Here is an 18,215-nt window from a genome sequence, read left to right as displayed (position 1 = left end):
AAGTGTAGAGTAAGAACTTTAAATATAGGCAGCCATTCTCAAAAACCTTAGTCAAGATCTGTCTTTTGTGGTCTAATAGTGTCTCTGCCAAGCTGCCATTCAGTAAAACACAATTTTGAAATTTGAGACAGACGTCTCCTCTCTCAAATTAATATATTGATCTCAAAGGAGTTCAGGTACTGTCATGGATTAACACACACATTATTATTGTGAATAATTATTAACTTGGATAAATCAGCATTAAAAAAAAAAAAAAAAAAAAAGCAGAGTTCAAAACCTATGGCTTAAAGCCCCCAAATCACCTGTCATTTATTGCTCTCTACTTAATTCACATTGAAGCCACTTATGAAAGCAAAACCAATTCCTTGTCTAAATATGTGTGCTCCAATTTCCATAGAGCTGTCTGATTAATCAGTATAAGATATGGAAGAAGACATATGAAAGCTCAGGTAAGTGAGCAAAACCAAATTTTCAACAGAAGTTGTATTTTATTCTGTCTAACAACCCACAGGTTTGTATATCAAGTCCAGAAATCATCATACCACACTGTCCCAGTAAATCATGACCCTCAGTAGGACTCCTTGGTCTTCTGGGTTGAGAATCAGCTTCAGCTGTATGGCCAGTCTTTTTCAGTCTTACTGTGGACATTTGTGGTGGAGTTCATAACCCAGCTGATACCAGATTTTCTTCTCAACGATGACAGCATTATGTTGGTTTCTATGAATTATGAAGAGCCATTAGAAATCTCTGTGTATAGTGTTTTCAGTCATTCTCTTTTCTCTTCAATTCCCACATACTGTGTTTAAATCACGGTCCTGATAGTGGAGACACTGAGTATAGATTTGAAATTAAAATACAGTTGCATAAACCAGCATCAATAGTATCCAGAAAACTGGACCAAATGGAAATTGTGACATGACACATGTGTTCTGGTGTAGGACAGACTGCAAGAGAGATGGCTTCCACAGCTATAGAGAGCTAAACTCACCGCTTAAACAAGTGTGCCCAATAGAAAAAGTATGAGTTACTGGAGTAAGTGGCTGAAATGGGGAGGCAAAGGGCTGTGTGTGGGGAAAAGGAGAGTAAGTTGAATTTGCTAGAGTTGTGGGGTGGGTCAGCAGTGAAGGATAAAAGATAATTAAAAAAATAGTGGAAGCACAGAAAAAATACAACCAAACCCATTTCAAGCTTGATAAGGAAAATCCATTCCATCACTAAAAAAAAATCAAAACCTTCCTCTTGGAGAAATGGCACTCGATATACTGCCAGTTTGCACTTAAGGTCTCCTAGATAACCAGTCCCAAGTGACTGTGAAGAACATTAGCTGAAACAAACATATATTGACATGAAGAAATTTAGATTATCAGCTTAAGAAAAGTTGTTTGTTTCCTGATTCCCCGCCTCCCCCCCCCCCCCCCCCCCCCAATAACAAACAAGAGGAAGAAACATAAGTTATTTTAACAAACCCTGTCACCAGTTCCATTTTTGCTATTGGTTTTATGGGGGAGGGGGATTTGTTCAGCTGTTACAGCGATGGTCATAACATAAACTGTTTAGATAGATGAAGTTTTTACTTTTTCCTCCTAGTCTAAAAGCCATTGACATTATAGACAGTTTTGTTTAAAGATATTGTGTATGGAAATTATATTTACCTCCTACAATGGTAGGAGGTGTAATGTCTCTTATTTTGCAGTTTCTGCATCCAGCAGAAAAAAAAAAAAAAGATGGATACTGTAGATGGCTCAGCTACAGCATGTTGGCATACACAACTTCTTCCTTAGACTTAACATAATTTCTATTTTCTCCTGTTTCTGTGAATATTAAATGAGGGAATGAGAAGACTACTTCATTTGAAAGGCTTATTTAATTTCCCTTCTCTTCATTTGTCTTTGTTTATTGAATTACATTTCCATAGGAGAACGGTATGTAGAACTGTCTCCCCTGACTAAACAGTTCAAATGAGCTATGAGTAAAATCATTTAGATAAAATTCACAGCCATGATTTATTAAAAACTACTAAGAATGTCACTGTAGCTCAATATGTAGTGAATTTCTGCAGGCTTTTATCGTTGCATCCACAGTATCATCAGAATCTTTTAATATTGTGTAACTGTATCTTAATAGAGCTTTTAATGTTATGTGTCATCAAAATTTATGTAAATAACTATTTCAAGACTTTTAATCAAGCACTCATAAAGAGGCATTTACTCCTTTTAAAGTCGACACTCAGTTATATTAAAGATTTATTTAACATATGTCTGTATCTGAAAGGCAAGTTGTAGCTGTATGTCATGAAATTTCTGCTTTCAAACCGAATCCCTCCTTTTGGAAAGCAAATGCAAAACACACTCTTTGTGTTCCTTACTGCTTTTCTGATGGTAAGGACTATATATACACAAATAATATATATACAAAGTAAAGAAAGGACTAGATACACTAAAAATCAACTATAACAGATGACATTTTTTCTTCAGCCTTTGGCACCTCAACATCATTCATTTGTTGTTTTTCTGTGTGCACTATATATATTGTTTAATCAAACAAATGGAGTTGCCCAAGAAACCAGATCTCAAATTCAAAGGTGAGAGCTCACTGCCTATTGGCATCTGTGGGCAAACACACAACTATGCCAGGAGAAACTACTTTGTCTGGGAAAAAATTTCAAGTGGGGTAAAATTTTCCATGCCAGAGCAAATCTTGGAGCATTAAGTAGCACTGTGTCCATGGGGATTTTTTTCCCTTAGGCACAGCAGATGCCTACTTGTAAACCCTTTTGTAAGTTTACAACTGATATAAACAACTGGTAGAAACATCCCAGAGGAGAAATGTCCATCTGCTTTCAGATACCACAGGAAAAAATTGTTGTATTTCTACATACAAACTGACTTTTGAGAATTATGAATACTGATGGGCAGGGAAAGATGTCATATTTCTCAGCTGATTACGAAAACATTTTTTTTTTTGATTTCTGGGCAAATCCTTTACTTGTTGCTGTTAAGATTTATATATGCTTGACTATATTATCACATTTATAGAACTTAAAAAATATTTCATGTTAACTTTACTTTCATTATTGAAGATATTATACAAGTAGATCACAAAATGTCAGAGAGGAGATGCTTCAGTGAACTCTACTTTAAAATTTTCTGGCTAATAAATAGTTATTAAATAGTTATTTCTGTTTAATTTTATTGAGAATGTATTTTTCTGTACTTGAAGAGCCCAAACTTTCTTTAGGAACTGGGTTATTGCATAGAAAATACAAATTCTTAAAGTTATGCTGGTAGAATTACTTTAGAGAATAAGACAGTAACAATTACTTCCTAAAAATATGTTTCCATTGAATAGAAACTATTAAGAAAACCTGTTCTCCTCTTCAACTAAACATTACAATTTCAGTACAGTTGACTAGTAATCTAACTGGAATCACAGAAAATAAAATTCTCAGCCGATTTACTAGTTCAGCAAATGTGGTGACTTTAAGACGGTTCTAATTATGAATTTTCTCTGTGTAAATTATTAGCTCACAAACTTCATGTTAATTTTGAACCTACCAAGACCTCGAGAAGGAGGGAAGTCTAAAAAAGTTGTTCATTCACTTACAATAACAGCTGTTAATGGACCAGTCACTCACTGATTAAAACAAGGCTGATTAAACCATCCCTATAGTGGGAATATAATTTAAGATACTAAATCTATCAAGATAAAAAATCTTCTATCAGGAGATAAGACACATAAGGAAACTTGACTTTTTTTTTAAGTTTTAATTGTTTCCCAGAACCGTTTTGTAGAAAACAGTAACTCACAATGATTTCAAAGGGGACAGGACTTCACCCATTTTCCTGCTTCACTCCTCGTTTATTGAATTTGTGAGAAAAATTGTTTCCAGAGAGTGAACAAAGTAATTCATAAACAGGAAAAACTAGTCTGAAACTATTAATAACCAACTTATTTTTATTAGAGCAAATACAGTTGTGAAAACTGTACATTGTACATTTTGGGTCAAGAATTATAAATAGAGAAACTCATAGATAAAGAGTTCATTCTTTGACAGCAAGAAACTTTAAATAGACAAAATTACATTATTTAAGTACATTGGCAGGCTTTGTTGTGCTGTCCAAAATGTAGTGTACAGTATAACAACCAATTATAAATAGCCTTTCATGTAAAATACAGCTGTGCACATTTTAGAAAAATACCAACAATTTGTTTGAGCTTTGTTTTAAAAAAGCTTATAAATCATACATATTTATAAATGGTACTAACATGCTTACTTAAATTTATAAACATTTTCATAAGCTTTGTTACCCATTATCTCCAGAGCATAAAGTATTTTAAATAAACATTTAATAGGAATTAAATACGTCAGTTACAAAATTACCTCTCCATGTAAGGAGGCAGGGGGTGATTTCACTGTTGGATGGAACATTTTGTCCATTATGTCAAGGCTTACACAGTAACTTTTAAAATTTTATTCTTATTTAAAAATTACTTTCCTAAATTTAAAACACAATTTAAACTTTTTTAAAAAATAAATATACAAGTTCTATTTTCATTTGCTCTCTTTCTGCTTTCTTCTTTATCCATACTGGTCAATAAACAGGATTCTCAACATACTTCTGTAAAAAACACCATGGTGTTACTGCCCTGCTCGGAGCTGCTTCGCTGTACAATATTCAGTCCATACCTACATTACTTTAATATGCTGCATCAAAAGATAGCTAATGTACTTTGTAAGAATGTTGCCCATTAAACCATGCAAACACTTAGAAAGTTTACAAACAGGTTCAAAAACTATACTGTATGAAAGATTTTCTAATAGAGATAAAATAAACCATAATACAAGCCCTTTGCTTTTTGTAGCTTTAAATTAAAATATTTACTTGCCAAATGATCACACCACATATTTTCAGTAAATAAGCATGCTTTTGATTAATATAGGGTACAATAATTACAGTATAATGGCACATAAAAAGAAACATGATCACATCATTTGAACAAAGGGCTGTGAAACTACTTAAGACAAACTTTCCAAATGAAAAATTTTGAGGCTTTTTTAATGCTGAGGTAAAATTATAAATGGACTTTAAAGACACTGAAGGCATCAAATTGATAAACAATCACTTAACATCTCTAAATGCTCTACCTGAATGTATTCAACACAAATCTAGTATTTTAAAATTATGATAATTTATTATGAGCATTAGCTAGCTTAACTGTCATTGGTATTAATGTGCACTCAGACAAGACTTTATTTTAACCGCTGGCAAAATACCTCAGTGTTGAAACATAATAATTCAAATCACCAATTACCACAGCACCAGAATAAAATAAAAATTAAAAAAAAAAAAAAAGGAAAAAAGTTAACATGCAAACCCTGTATCTCATCTTCCTTGACTTACTCTGATATTCCACATCCTGTTTAGAATGTGCTGATATCAACTTAAGATTCTTATTAATTTATTGTTTAAAATTTTGCTTGCTATTGGCATAAGCATTTGAGCACTTTTAGGAGATACTCAACATCTTTAAATTTTGCAGTCATGGTATATTACTTACTAAACCTTAAAGCAAAACAGCTCTTCAGGTTTAGGGAAATGGATTTTATCTTCGGATCAGAAAAAGAGATTTCATTTTCTGCTGCTGCTGCTAGGCAGAACTGGTAGCTTTCTCCAGGTTGGGCTAGACACTATGTTATGGCCATACATCAAATTTCATAAACAACGAATGAACAGAATCATGCACAGGCAAATGAAATTCGATCTCCTAGAACACTGCAGGAGATGTTAAAAGCAGCAGGTAATGGAATAAGACTGGTGACTGATGCTGCTAACTATTTCTTCTAATGAGATAGGAGTGAACGCTGGAATCACTTCCACAGCAACAGAATCCTCTGACCACATTCCTCTGGCAGTCGTTTTCCCATCTCCCCACTAAAAACATCAGACGTAAAATAGTAAGGCAGCTGTTAGCTTCCATCAACAAAAAGTGCAGCTCCGTACATTTCCAGTTTAGTCACACTCTGCTGGAACAGATGGAGAAGCCAACGCACTTCACTGGCGGGGCTGCTTCAGCAGATTATTTTGTTTGTTTTCCAACATGGCTGCTTGCTTCAGCTTTCAGAAGACCCCAAAGCCACGAGCCATCACCAGAGAAACTGATCTGGGCCCCTGGCTGAATTTTCCAAGTTTCATCTCTCTTGCGTCCCATCCTAATTCCAAGCCTCCTTCCCTGTGTCTGACAGGTGCCATTTAAAAGGCTGATGACACAACTGCAGAGAACTGTGGGCTAACACCACTAGTTGTCATGACTTCACTGAAGGGTCAAAACAGTTACATTATTAAATAACTATGTTGAATCACATTCAGGCATAGCTAAAATTAAGTAGGGAACATTAAAGGTATGCAAAGAAATTAAATCTTTATTGTTTGAGGTGGGGTGGATATGGTGATTTTATATGAAAACAAGACCTTTCTTACCTTTCCTAATTCCAATCAAGTTAGAAAATGGACAAAAAGAATGGCTAAACCAATATTCAACAGCATTACCAAGGCGATCATGACTGAGTTAGGGCCCTGAAAATAAAATAAAGATATCAGAATTAATGTAACCTTCCACATAGTGCACAGCAATGAACATGACCCGACTTTATAATTTCTATTGGTTTTGACCTTGCTCTGAAGGATTACCTAAATATTAAAGATACAGATTCTGCTCCTGAAACATAGCCATTACCCCTGGTATTCACATGAGCTAAATATCATCTGTGCGAAAACGAGCTGGACAAATACAGGTGAGAGTATATTATTACACTGTTCTCAATCACACTGAGATTAAACCATCTGACAAATACGACTGCATAAACAATGAAAATAAACCCATCAACACAAAACCACTATCATCTTAAAATAAAGCAAAACAAAGAACTTGAACTACTTTAGGAAAGCTGGAATGCTGCTCTTCATCCATACAGTAGGTTCCTTCTCTAATTCCAACCCATTTCAAAAGAGACATGTTTTATGAAAAGAATACCCTTTTTTTGATAACCAGAGAGAAAAAGTTACTTACCATTGCACTCACATACCTAGCAATGTTTCCATTGCAAATTAAAAAACAATTTTACACCTGTAAAATTAAACTTGTTTTGATTTACACTGATGCTTATCTTACAGAGCGATGTATGGAATAAATGAAAAGTCAAAATACTCCTTCCCTTCCTAGCTAGAGATTAACTTGGTTAGAAAACATAATCATTACATAATTTTAGTATTTCTATGAACCCAGAGAACAAAGTTTTTAATTCTTTTCAGCTATTTTGGATAAATTTTGTTAAACATGGATGCTTTCTAATGAGCAACTTGAAATAATGTCCTGATGGAAATTCTCAGTTCTTCTGTTCTCCTCTTAACATTATTTGGTTTACAACAACATGTTTTCATAAAAAATTGTATGCCTTATATTTTAAGGTTGCGCATTTACTTTAAGTAGAAACAGAAAAACTCTTCACTGAGACAACACCTTACTAAATCACAAAAAACCACACCAAAAAATCTCTGCAGAAAACTATTTTCTGAGCTACAGAAGGTTCACTGGCTTGCATAAGAAGGTATATATTTCTTTAAAAATGACATAATTTTTTTCACTTTTCACATGAGGCATGCCTTGCAGAGTTCATTATGCTTCATGACAATGCTAACATTAGCTATATAATTTCTGGAATGCTAAGGTGTAAGAGCTTGCTATTATTAATTTGCTGCAGCAGTGTAACTGGGAAGCTATTGAACAGTACTTTGTCATTATTATATCACATGGTTTCATCCTGAAACAGTCTTATTAAACACTTTCTACCAGAATACACCTTTACACAGTAGTTAAGATGGCAGGCCATCAGTTAGATGTACTCCTTAAATCTCTGGGAAGTCTAAACCCAATCAGCACCTCTATCTATAATGGCCATAAAGTTTCTGTTGCACATATTCAGAGGTATCTGTTCACATGCTGAGGAACTAGGTGTCCAAGTTCAAACAATGATTGAGACTATCAGGATGCTAGTTGCCATAGGGGTAATGGTTACTGGCAGCAACATTGAGCTTTTGCTTGATGTCAGAATGTCTAAAATATTCACTAGGAAATCGAAGATTAGGTTTAAGGTCACTTTAGTCAAAGGGATTTTGAATAACAAGTTCCCACTTACCAGTGGTATGTTTTAACCATTGGGTCACAGAACAGAAGTGGAACCATGTTCCTTCCTTCTTACTGGAAGTGAGCCACTATGTGCCAAAGAATATGAGACACTTGGTGACAGAGAACAGGCATAAAAGGAAAGCATGACTCCAGATATGGTTCCGTTTCTGACCACAGCACTGTAAGCAGCCTCGCTGTAGTAGAGTGTAACTCAAGGTTAATTTCTTCTTTTTCTTTCTGGCATGATCACAATTGTGCTAGCTGGGATACTTCTATGCTTTTCTGCTGTGAAGTAAATACAAGTTCCCATCAGGATTCCCACCAAATGCATTTGGCATTTGTGAGATTCATGCATGAAAGCCATACTGGAAGACTTTGAGCAATAAAACATATTTAAATGGAAACAACAGTTACTTTGAGAATCTCAGTTTTGATGTCTCGGAATGTCAGTGACAACACCCTTACAGTGGACCTTCCATGTAATGAGTTCTTCTGAAAAAAAAATTTCCCAAAATCTCATGGACAAACAAAAATAGTACATATATACTGATATTACATATCTCACTTCAGGAAATGTGATTACACTATTAATCTCCACTAAGATTTGGATGTAGCGTCCTTCTCTCTGGTGCTGAGACACTGGAACAGTTGCCTAGAGAAGTTGTGGATGCCTCATCATCGGAAGTGTTCAAAGTCAGGTTGCATGGGGCTTTGAGCAACCTGCTCTAGTGAAAGACGTCCCTGCCCATGGCAGGGGGAATGGACTAGATGATCATTAAATGTCCCTTCCAACCCAAACTATTCCATGATTCCGTGTTTCTAGTAGGGACTCCCTGTGTGATCAAAATGAGGTCAATAGTTCCTTTATAGTTTGGGATCCCCCCTAAAGATTTTACAGTTATGTTGCACCAGGAATTGCAAGGGACTGAAGGGATTGTTGCCTAATACCATTAAAATTCACCAGGATTTGTCTGTCTAATACTCTGCATATTTGAAAATAACTTCCATGGAAATAAAGTTGATTTACTGCTACTGAAGAAAAATTCGGACCTATGGGGATTTCACGGGAGCCAGGAACTCACTCATTACCTAAAATATGTCTTGAAACGACATCCTCATAGCTCCAAGACAGCTTTTGACTGAATGGCAAGTTGGGACTGCAGCTCAAACAGCAACTCAGTATTGTTAGTGCACAGTCTTACAGCACTGAGCTTGGTGGATTGATGCATCTGTCAGTCAGGTTGGGTATAACAATCCCACCATCATAACACTAGATAAATTAGGCTAAAAAAACTAAGGGCTATGGTTTGAATCAAGAAATCTCATCGACAAAGACAGAAGAAAGTGACACCTTAAGAACTGGGTTGTTTATTTTATATGAAGATCAAAGAAAAATGTGTTATCTGTTTATGATAATAAGTCTATGCTTTATATAAAGAAGTAAATCTCATCTTATTTGGTCTGCTGTATGTATTTTGTTTCCTCTTCTGATAACTACAACTTTCAGCCCAAAGAAGAATTTCCTGATACACTAAAAAAATGATCAAACAGTATTTGCGGAGCACATGGTTATTATGCAATATGCTACCTGTTTCGAGTACACCTATGAAATAAGCATTTAATGCTTTAAGACAAATGCCATAAATAAGACTTTAGTGTCCTGCAAGGGCTTAAAATAGCAAAAGCCAAAATTAGTCTGCACGGTCCAAGAGTGACTAGAACAGGTGCACTAAAGAAGCTGTAGTAGAAAAACTCCAGTCCTGCTTAAAAACTGCCCTTTCAGTTTCTACTAAGTCAGAGACTTATGCAGCTAAAAATACAATCCTACAATTAGTTTTCATTTGGGGAGGGAAGAAAATGATTTTCCTAAAATGTAATGCCAGGAAGTATTGAGACTAGTTTTGTAATCCCATTGCATCAGGAATGTCCATTAAATTTGGCATATAGTTCTTGCTCAGAGTTTTTTTTAGGATCAGGCAAATACTGATCTATTTTTCTAACATCATGGTAGCTCTATCCCTTCCTAACTGGATGTTAAGTGAACAAAGAGATTAGAGTAGAAGCACAATGGGTAACATCCAGTAAAATGTAATGATTTCAGATACAGGTAAAAACCAGGGTAAACACTCTGTGTGGCTTAAAACCTACAAACCAAAAAAATGACAATACAGTAGAACACTTGTGCCTGGGCTTGTACTTCACCTAGGACAACACATGGACACACATCAGGCAAGTAAAATGTGTACTCATGAATATACACTGCAATATAGCATTTTTTGCAATTCAATCCCACTTTTTTACCCAAATCCAGGACAATCTCAAATTAGCTCATATTCAAGGTGGGATAGCAGCATACAAACCAATACTGGGGCTAGAGGCTGCTAATGAGCAATTAGAAACAAGGTACTGGTTTGTGCTCAAGTGTCTGTGCACACTTCACACTGTGGTAAATACAAGTTACTTTGAAGGTGCCTAATTTTCAGTTGAAAAAGGATGATGTACCTCTCATTTATTAGGGTAAATGCCTGGAAACAGACAGCTCTTTTGGAGCAGCTGACAAGCACTGACTTTGTCATCATACTTTATTCATGTTTTCACCTTGATAAAACTGTGAGTCTTTCTTATGAGCTCTGAAATGATTTTAAACTTTGATTTTTGAACATTGGAAAATAATTACATAGAGAAACACATTCATACATGTGGCATAAGAAGTACGTGCTGATATTTTTCAAGTATAATGCCAGAAATGGGTATGTCTAGAGAATCAATACTGTTTCTATAACTAACTTATTGCAGAGATGATATTCAATGATGTTCTTAAGGATGTGACAGATTCACAGAAAATAAGAAACATGAATTTGATTACTAAAACAGCTGCTGCAGACTGTTCTGTAAATAAAGCTGTTTAAAGTTCTTAATCCAAATTAAAGTTTGTGTTTCATTCAGATGTAAGAAATGGCTTTAATTTAGATACATGGAAGGAAGAACTTAAAAATCTTACATTTTGTATCTATGTTCTTAATAAATTATCACTGGAAACTTAGAAAAAGCACAGCCTAATTTTATACAGCACTTTTGAATAATCTAATGAAATTGCTCAATAAATGTTATAGATTAATTTTTGCATTCCACAAACATGTTTTTTCTTTTCTTTTCATGAGTGAGAGTTATTTTCTCTTTATATTCTTTAACAAGTATGTTTTTAAACTTTTATGAAGTATCTAAAGCAGATGTACTTCCAAATCCCAACAAAATCATTGGTCAAGATGACTATAAAGCAATTCCAATTACTGACTAAACCAAAATAATTCCCCAATGCAGCCCTAAACTTCTGAAATCTCTCAACATTCTAAAGTGTTTGGGATAAAGAGAAGTGTACTAATCTGGCGTCTCCTCAGTAACTGTGCACTCTTGGGATAGCCACTGTGTAACTCCAGCACATGACTGAGCTCAGTTCAGGATACTGCATAACAGGCTACTGTTTTTCTGAAGTTGAAAGGTGATAGAAAAAATTAAAGAGAAAAGTCTCCAGGCAATGTTAGCAGTCATTCTGTACTAAGTCTCTCCCTCAGTCTGGCAGGCCAGTAGGCTACTCCTTTCTGCTTAAATTGTTTTAGGATTTGTACTCATTTCAGTATTTAAAGAAATAAGCATGTAGGAAATTTATTTTATAAGGGAAAATTTATAGACATATATGGAAGACATCTTTGAAAAAAACACACACATCTACATATGTATTAAATGCTGTTATATTAAAAACGAGTTCCTAACTCTACCCTCCTTCCTTATTAAAATGCTGATAATAAGAATAATGCAATTGGATTGCTCCAATGAAGCAGAGGGACAGTTCCCAGATGACCTGTAACATCAGTAAACAAACAGTAGCTAATGTACACTATCTGATACAATTTCCTGATAACAAGGAAGATATAAGGTTCATGGTCCTTATCCTGATTATTCTAGAAGGTCAATAAACTGCTGTTCAGGTGCCCTACTTGGTTTCTTAAGGTGAAGACTCCCTCAGCTCCAAACCATTTTTGGTTTGGACGGAATGTAGGAAAAATAAGGACTATTTCTAGCCACTTATTTTCCCCAGAGCTAAACAAAAAAATCCAATTCAGGCTAAAATTTTGTGTCTGCTCACTCAACATTTACAAGCCTGACAGCTTTGTGTTACCCCACATAGGAGTCATATCTGTGAGATTTGAAAGGTTAAAGGGTTGATATCAGTTGTAATACAGATTTGCAGATTACAAAACCACTGTGAACATCTACTTTGATCCACACAAAACAGAATGTAAACTCCCTGCTGAACTAGAGGATATCATCTTGGCAAAATGCTCATTATTGAACTATTCAGTGACAGCTCCAAAAACTCAGCATCTGAAAACTGATGTTACATTTAATTAATACCATTAAAAGCAACTTAAACCAGGACTTTTATCTAAATCTGTCCATCTGTTGGATCTTCTTACACATTCGCCTGTTAGCTTGGGAAACTATTTTATAAAGTATACTTACTGACTTACTGTGTCAGAGTTTTTTGCCTTGAAACTTTGATTGTAAGATATGTTTTAATCGTTCTTGCAGCTCTTTGTGAGACTTTCCATTAAGGTTTTTTTTCATTTTAAATCCCTGATTTATGGATGCTGTATTTTATTTCAGAAGTGGTTGCACCAGTGCCAAACCCAGATAAAACAGACTCCCATATACTCTTGCATAATCTTTCCTGTTGATAAATCTAAGGATTACATTAACATCTCTGAACAACAGCAGGCGACTGGGAGCTTGTGCTCAGTTGCCTCTCTTGCTCCTGATCCACCAACCTTATCCAGTTCCATTCCTTCATGACCAGGCTCTATTAACTGTTGTTCAATATACAATCTTATATTTTGCTGCTGCACATGGATAATTATACTTGCAAAGTACAAGAAAGATCCTAGCAGGTGATTTGGATCAGCTTGTATTGCTGATCCGTTGTTTTCATTATCAGTTTCCTGATCACTGTGTCTTCTGTAAACTTCATGGGTAATGCTTTTATGTCCTCTTCCATGTAATTAATAAGAATGTTAATAAAATAGGGCAGCAGAATTAATCCAAGAAGCACTTCACCAGAATAGTACTAAATTACCAGTGTTTTTCTAATTACTTTTTGAGAACCATCAGTCAGTTTTTTTAAAATTATTTTGATGTGACATTTAGCCTTTGCACTACTCTGGCTTCTTTGTCAGAATACATAACTGTGTAAAAGCAAGTCAAATGACCTTCTTGATTGAGGATATGATTCTTCTGTCACACCTGAAGATGTTAAACTTGTTTGACAAGATCTTTTACAATTCATGTTAGTTGGAAATTCTTACACCTCTTTATTTTTAAATTCTTTATTAACAAAGTCTGGTGTCAATTATTCAACTGTTTTGCCTGAGATCAGTGCTAGGCTATCTGGAGCTCATTAAATGGGTCATTCTGCTTATCCCATTAATAATGACACACAGTTTTTTCAACTGGAGTACCAAAAACGATTCAAAGAAACAATACTTATGAAGTGAGAAACTTTAACAAAATAGATGCAGGGCTCTCAGCAGGATAAATTCTCAGCAGGATGGGCTCTTGAGATAAGGGAGAGGCTGCAACTACTGAGTCCCAAGATAAGGAACGAGGATTCAAGGAATTCTAAATTGACATGCTGAAAAGACCTAATTGGGTGAAAAGTCACGAGAGGAAGAGGAGGCATCTTCAATCTTCATCCTGAAGACCCCCACCCAAGACCACCAGGAACCACTGCGCAGACACAACAGGGAGGAACTCGGGGTGGGATTTATGATAATGAATTCTCAAAAGTAATTGTAATATCTCTCCCTGTTCTCGGTATTATAATGAATATGTAAACGTTTTACACTATAAAAAGGAGCTGCTTTTCACTCCAAGGTGTGCATGTTTGTGGTGGAGTGATCCCCCGTGCACCCAGCGCTGAATAAACATACTTTCTTTATAACCTTACTGGTTGTAAAGTTGTTACTCCGCACATCACTTATAAAAAAGAAACATTATGCCAATTATATAGACCTCTTCATTCGCTAAAGGTTAACTTTAGGATCTACAACTAACATTTTCCTGAGTTTCTCTTGGCCCAGATATAATTTTATCAACATCATAGATTCTGAATTTGATAACCTGGCTGCTTCTTCTAACATGGAATAGAAATGCTATTAGTCATCTCTCCCCTTTTGCATAACTATTGATAGTTCTATTATTTCTAAATAACAACGAGATTCAGATTCACACTGATCTGAATGTATAGTTTTAAAACTCCTTCTCCATTTCCTGACAAAAAAAAAGTACAAATTTTCACATCACTGTAAAACACAAGCATTGCTAAAAGTATTAATTTTAAAACAGTTTATATTTTTATGCAAATTGCCTGTTTTTAGAGCCTACCATCAACACAGAGAAGAAAATGAAAATGGGAGGTGGTCTGGACTGGGTCAGACCACAGGCCAGCATCCTGCCTCCAACAGCAGTCAAAAGTAGACTTTGGAGGAAGAGCTAGAGAGTGTAACTACTCCAAGTACTGTCCAATTAGCCATGAAGTACAACAAATATGTATCTAAACACACATATATATACACATACATACACTAATACACGCTATCAACTATCCCTTCCTAGTTTTTAAAAAGGATAATATAAAGGACTGGAATATTTGTTCCTCACTCCAGTCTGGTGTACCTAGCAGACTATATCCAAATGAAGAGTTGACAGAAGTGAGCTTTGCGTGCCTTTAGGTTGCAAAACTCAGTACCAGGAGACAAAAGGGCAGTGAAAGTGAAAACGTTTCTTGCAGTACTCACCGAGCTGTTTTCTACTTCTTTTTCCACAGCTGAATGTGACTCATTATTAGCAGGATTCTTTGGTGCAGCAAATTCTGGTTTCTTAATTTTTGTGTCAGGTTTGTTTTCTTTGGCATCTGGCTTAACCCCAGATCTAGCAGGACTTGGCTTCTGTGAGGGTGGTATCCGTGCAAGTGTTGACGGTGATGGGTTGACATATTCATCTTCTTCCCTGAGCTCCTGTGGAAGCACTGTTGGATTCATTTTTACATAATAGCCATGGTAGTGACCATGAAGCTCCCCATTCTCTGTGCTGATGGGATTGTGATGGGCTGAAAACTTTGTCTGGTGTTTCACAGCTACTTCCTCCTTCATTGGTGCTTTTGAATATAAAGGCTTGTTAATTGTGGGTGTTATATTCTCACTGGCTAAAAGCTTTTTTTCTTGATTGAGTCTTGCCCCAGAAGTGGAGTTTTGCTTTTTCAGTTGTTTTGAAGGAGAAGGATCAGAAGAAAGAGGAGGACTATGCCTTGGACTTGCTTCTGGGGTTCGAGGGGGTGTAGTACCTTTTCGATAAAAGTGAGGTGACTCTTTTGGGGTACTTGGCTTTTCCTGAACTTTTTCTTCAGATTTTTCTTTCACCTCCATTCCTTCTTGAAATTTTTGTTTGATATAATCAGGGCCTGAAAAATAGTGTAATAGAAATATTATGATTAAAACAAAAATAAGACTTCACAGTAGAACTATTGCATTGGGATGTCAGACTGGACTGCCTTGCTAAAATGACGGCAGGGGCCGGTATTACCAAAAATTCACTGACATCCACAGTGATTTACTCTAAATCACTCAGCAGCTGAAGTTACTCTACTTTCTGGTAACTGTTGGGACTACTACTAATTTGGTTCACTTTATGTCTTCAGTCTTGCAAAGGGTCATAGGACATAAATTGTCTCTGAGTGAAGTTTGAGGGACTGAAGACTGACTTACCTTACATAACCATCATTCTTTCTTTTTCTGAGGCATGTTTTGAGGTGTGTTTTGCTTAATTACTCTAATCTGTTTAACTTCAATCCTCATCATCATAGTATCTGTTTGACATGGAAGTAATTAACCATCATAATGAAACGTCTCATCTGCCCTTAAAACCTACAGGAAATAGGGCTTGAATCACTTTTTTTCCCTTTGTGTGCATGTTACCTTTTTTTAGATACATATATATGTGCTTTGAACTCTCACACACTGGCTTTGTCTTCCTAATCTGATCGCTTACCATATGAAGAACCAGTTTAACCACTCTAGCCGGTAACACAATTCCTGTTTAGAAGCTAGGGAGACAAATTCACATTCACTAGGGAAATACAGAGCAGCCAGTATGAAGAATATCCTCTCCCCAAATCCTAGCTAAACACCCATGAGCACATTCACCACTAAGACTCACTTATCAAGATGCATTTCTATGCAGCTGTTTACATAAAGACAAGCCGGCTGAGATGCTTTGCTCCGGGTTTTGGTTGTCTGATTTAACAATTCAGTGCTAAGACTTGAGGAAACACTCCGTTGAAGAAACAAAATTACTGTAAATATGTCTATTGTGGGGGCAGCGTTTTCCATTTTTCTTCCTAAAGGCCACATCCCAGATTCCAGGATCAGGTCCCGTAAGAAGTCAGAAGCTGGGGAGCTCTGGGAACAAAGAACTATAATGACCTTTCTCTATGTTTAATAATGGCTTCTGCCAAACACACAGCAACTGTTTCTCCACTTCTATCTTTGCTAGCACCACTACTTTCCTTTGATTTTTTAATCTTCTGTAAGTGAGGCTTATCTGCGTTTTATGTCATAGAGAATTTCCGTGCCCAGAGAAGCATGTCTGCACACATTTTTCTGCCTTTGAGTTTAAAGAAGGCTCTAGCTGTGTTAGGCAGATACAGTGTTTTTACAGATGCCAGAAGCATATGCATCCCTACACAGCGCTAAGATGAGAGGAAGGAAGAGCAGCATGAAGTTTTCGGAAGTTACTGAGTCATCTGGTAAGTAAGCATTGCTGAGAAGAACAACTACTGGGCATGCAGTGCCTTCTGAGGAGGAAAATCACAACGTTTTTGGCACATCTGAAAACCAGGGGTGGAAATAGGGAGCTGTTGAGAAAGAAGGCTAGATGCAGACAAGCCAGGATTTGTTTTCAAATGACATTTGAGGAGGAAGCTTTGAGGAGTTAAGCCTGCACAGAGGGAGAGGACTAGAGGCTTGGTTCTTATGGCTTTTTATAACCTTCCTGGTAAAAGGGAAAGGCAGCACAACACAAATTAGAAGTTGCCATATATAAAGTTACAATGATGATCACCATTCACAAAATTGTCTGTCATGCAGGGGATTTCCTTCCATCTTTGCTGAGACACATAAGGTAGTGCTGAGGGTTTTAACATGCATAAACTTCAGTTTTCTTCTATTTTTACACGGGATACAATTAGGGGTGTAAAGAGAAAAGGATGGCTAAAAGAGCTCTTCCTAACCTTTAAGCCCAAGCCATGGAACTGTCAAATTGCGGTGACAGTTTATTATGGACACATCCAATTAGCTTGTTCCTTATGACTGCTGTGGTGAAACTATCCCGACTGGAATATCATCTCTTCAGCCTTACAATGCTGCTCAAATGGTACCTGATCTGTTCCTCACCTATCTAGAAAATTCACATCCTGTGACAGCTCTCCACTGCCCAATATCTGTGAAGATAATGACTTTTACTACTATCTGATGGTGCTTGATGGACTGAAGGCACATTCATAAGGAACACAACTCAGCCTCAGAAATGTCAAACTTCTCCACTGTTTCCTGTAATCAACTAAAAGCCTCCCAAGGCCGGCCAGAGGGACTCTCTCTCCTCCTGAGACCTCCAATTGTGTTGGAATTTCTGAAACAAGAGGGAAGCCAGGTCTTGGCTGCCCATGTCTCCATGAGACACTGGTAGAGTGAAAACCAAAAAACTTAAACCAAAACAAATTCTCATCTTTAACTGGAGCTTCCCAAAGAAGTTAAGTGTCAACAGGCTAACAATCCTGTATTTTTATTGGGCATCTGGCAATACTGGATACTGAGCGACACTGAGCCCCACCAGAGAAAGCTGTAGCCATCTGCATCCAAGTAACATCTGAGACCAGACATTCAGTGATTGCCTTTACGTAACACAGCAGCCCTCTGTCCCAC

The 18,215-nt window shown here is 36.4% G+C and overlaps 1 protein-coding gene across 3 annotated transcripts in view; it reads right to left on the bottom strand.

Moving 5' to 3' along the window:
- Nucleotides 1-468: 468 nt before the first annotated feature.
- Nucleotides 469-18,215, bottom strand: part of JPH1 (junctophilin 1) — a 96,668-nt gene continuing 78,921 nt past the window's right edge. The window contains exons 4-6 of one of the 3 annotated variants that reach the window (XM_074898821.1): nucleotides 15,036-15,697; nucleotides 6,480-6,575; nucleotides 469-717 (exon numbers count right to left, since the gene is read on the bottom strand). In XM_074898821.1, coding sequence (XP_074754922.1) covers nucleotides 6,495-6,575; nucleotides 15,036-15,697 — 743 coding nt within the window. In that variant the 3' untranslated portion in view covers nucleotides 469-717; nucleotides 6,480-6,494. Of the gene's footprint in view, nucleotides 718-3,934; nucleotides 6,316-6,479; nucleotides 6,576-15,035; nucleotides 15,698-18,215 lie in introns of those variants that run through there. The other 2 variants (XM_074898819.1, XM_074898820.1) reach the window with 2 other exon arrangements.

The sequence above is a fragment of the Athene noctua genome, chromosome 2, assembly GCF_965140245.1.
Source record: "Athene noctua chromosome 2, bAthNoc1.hap1.1, whole genome shotgun sequence".
Lineage (NCBI taxonomy): Eukaryota > Metazoa > Chordata > Aves > Strigiformes > Strigidae > Athene > Athene noctua.
This window is presented reverse-complemented; position numbering and strand designations above follow the sequence as displayed.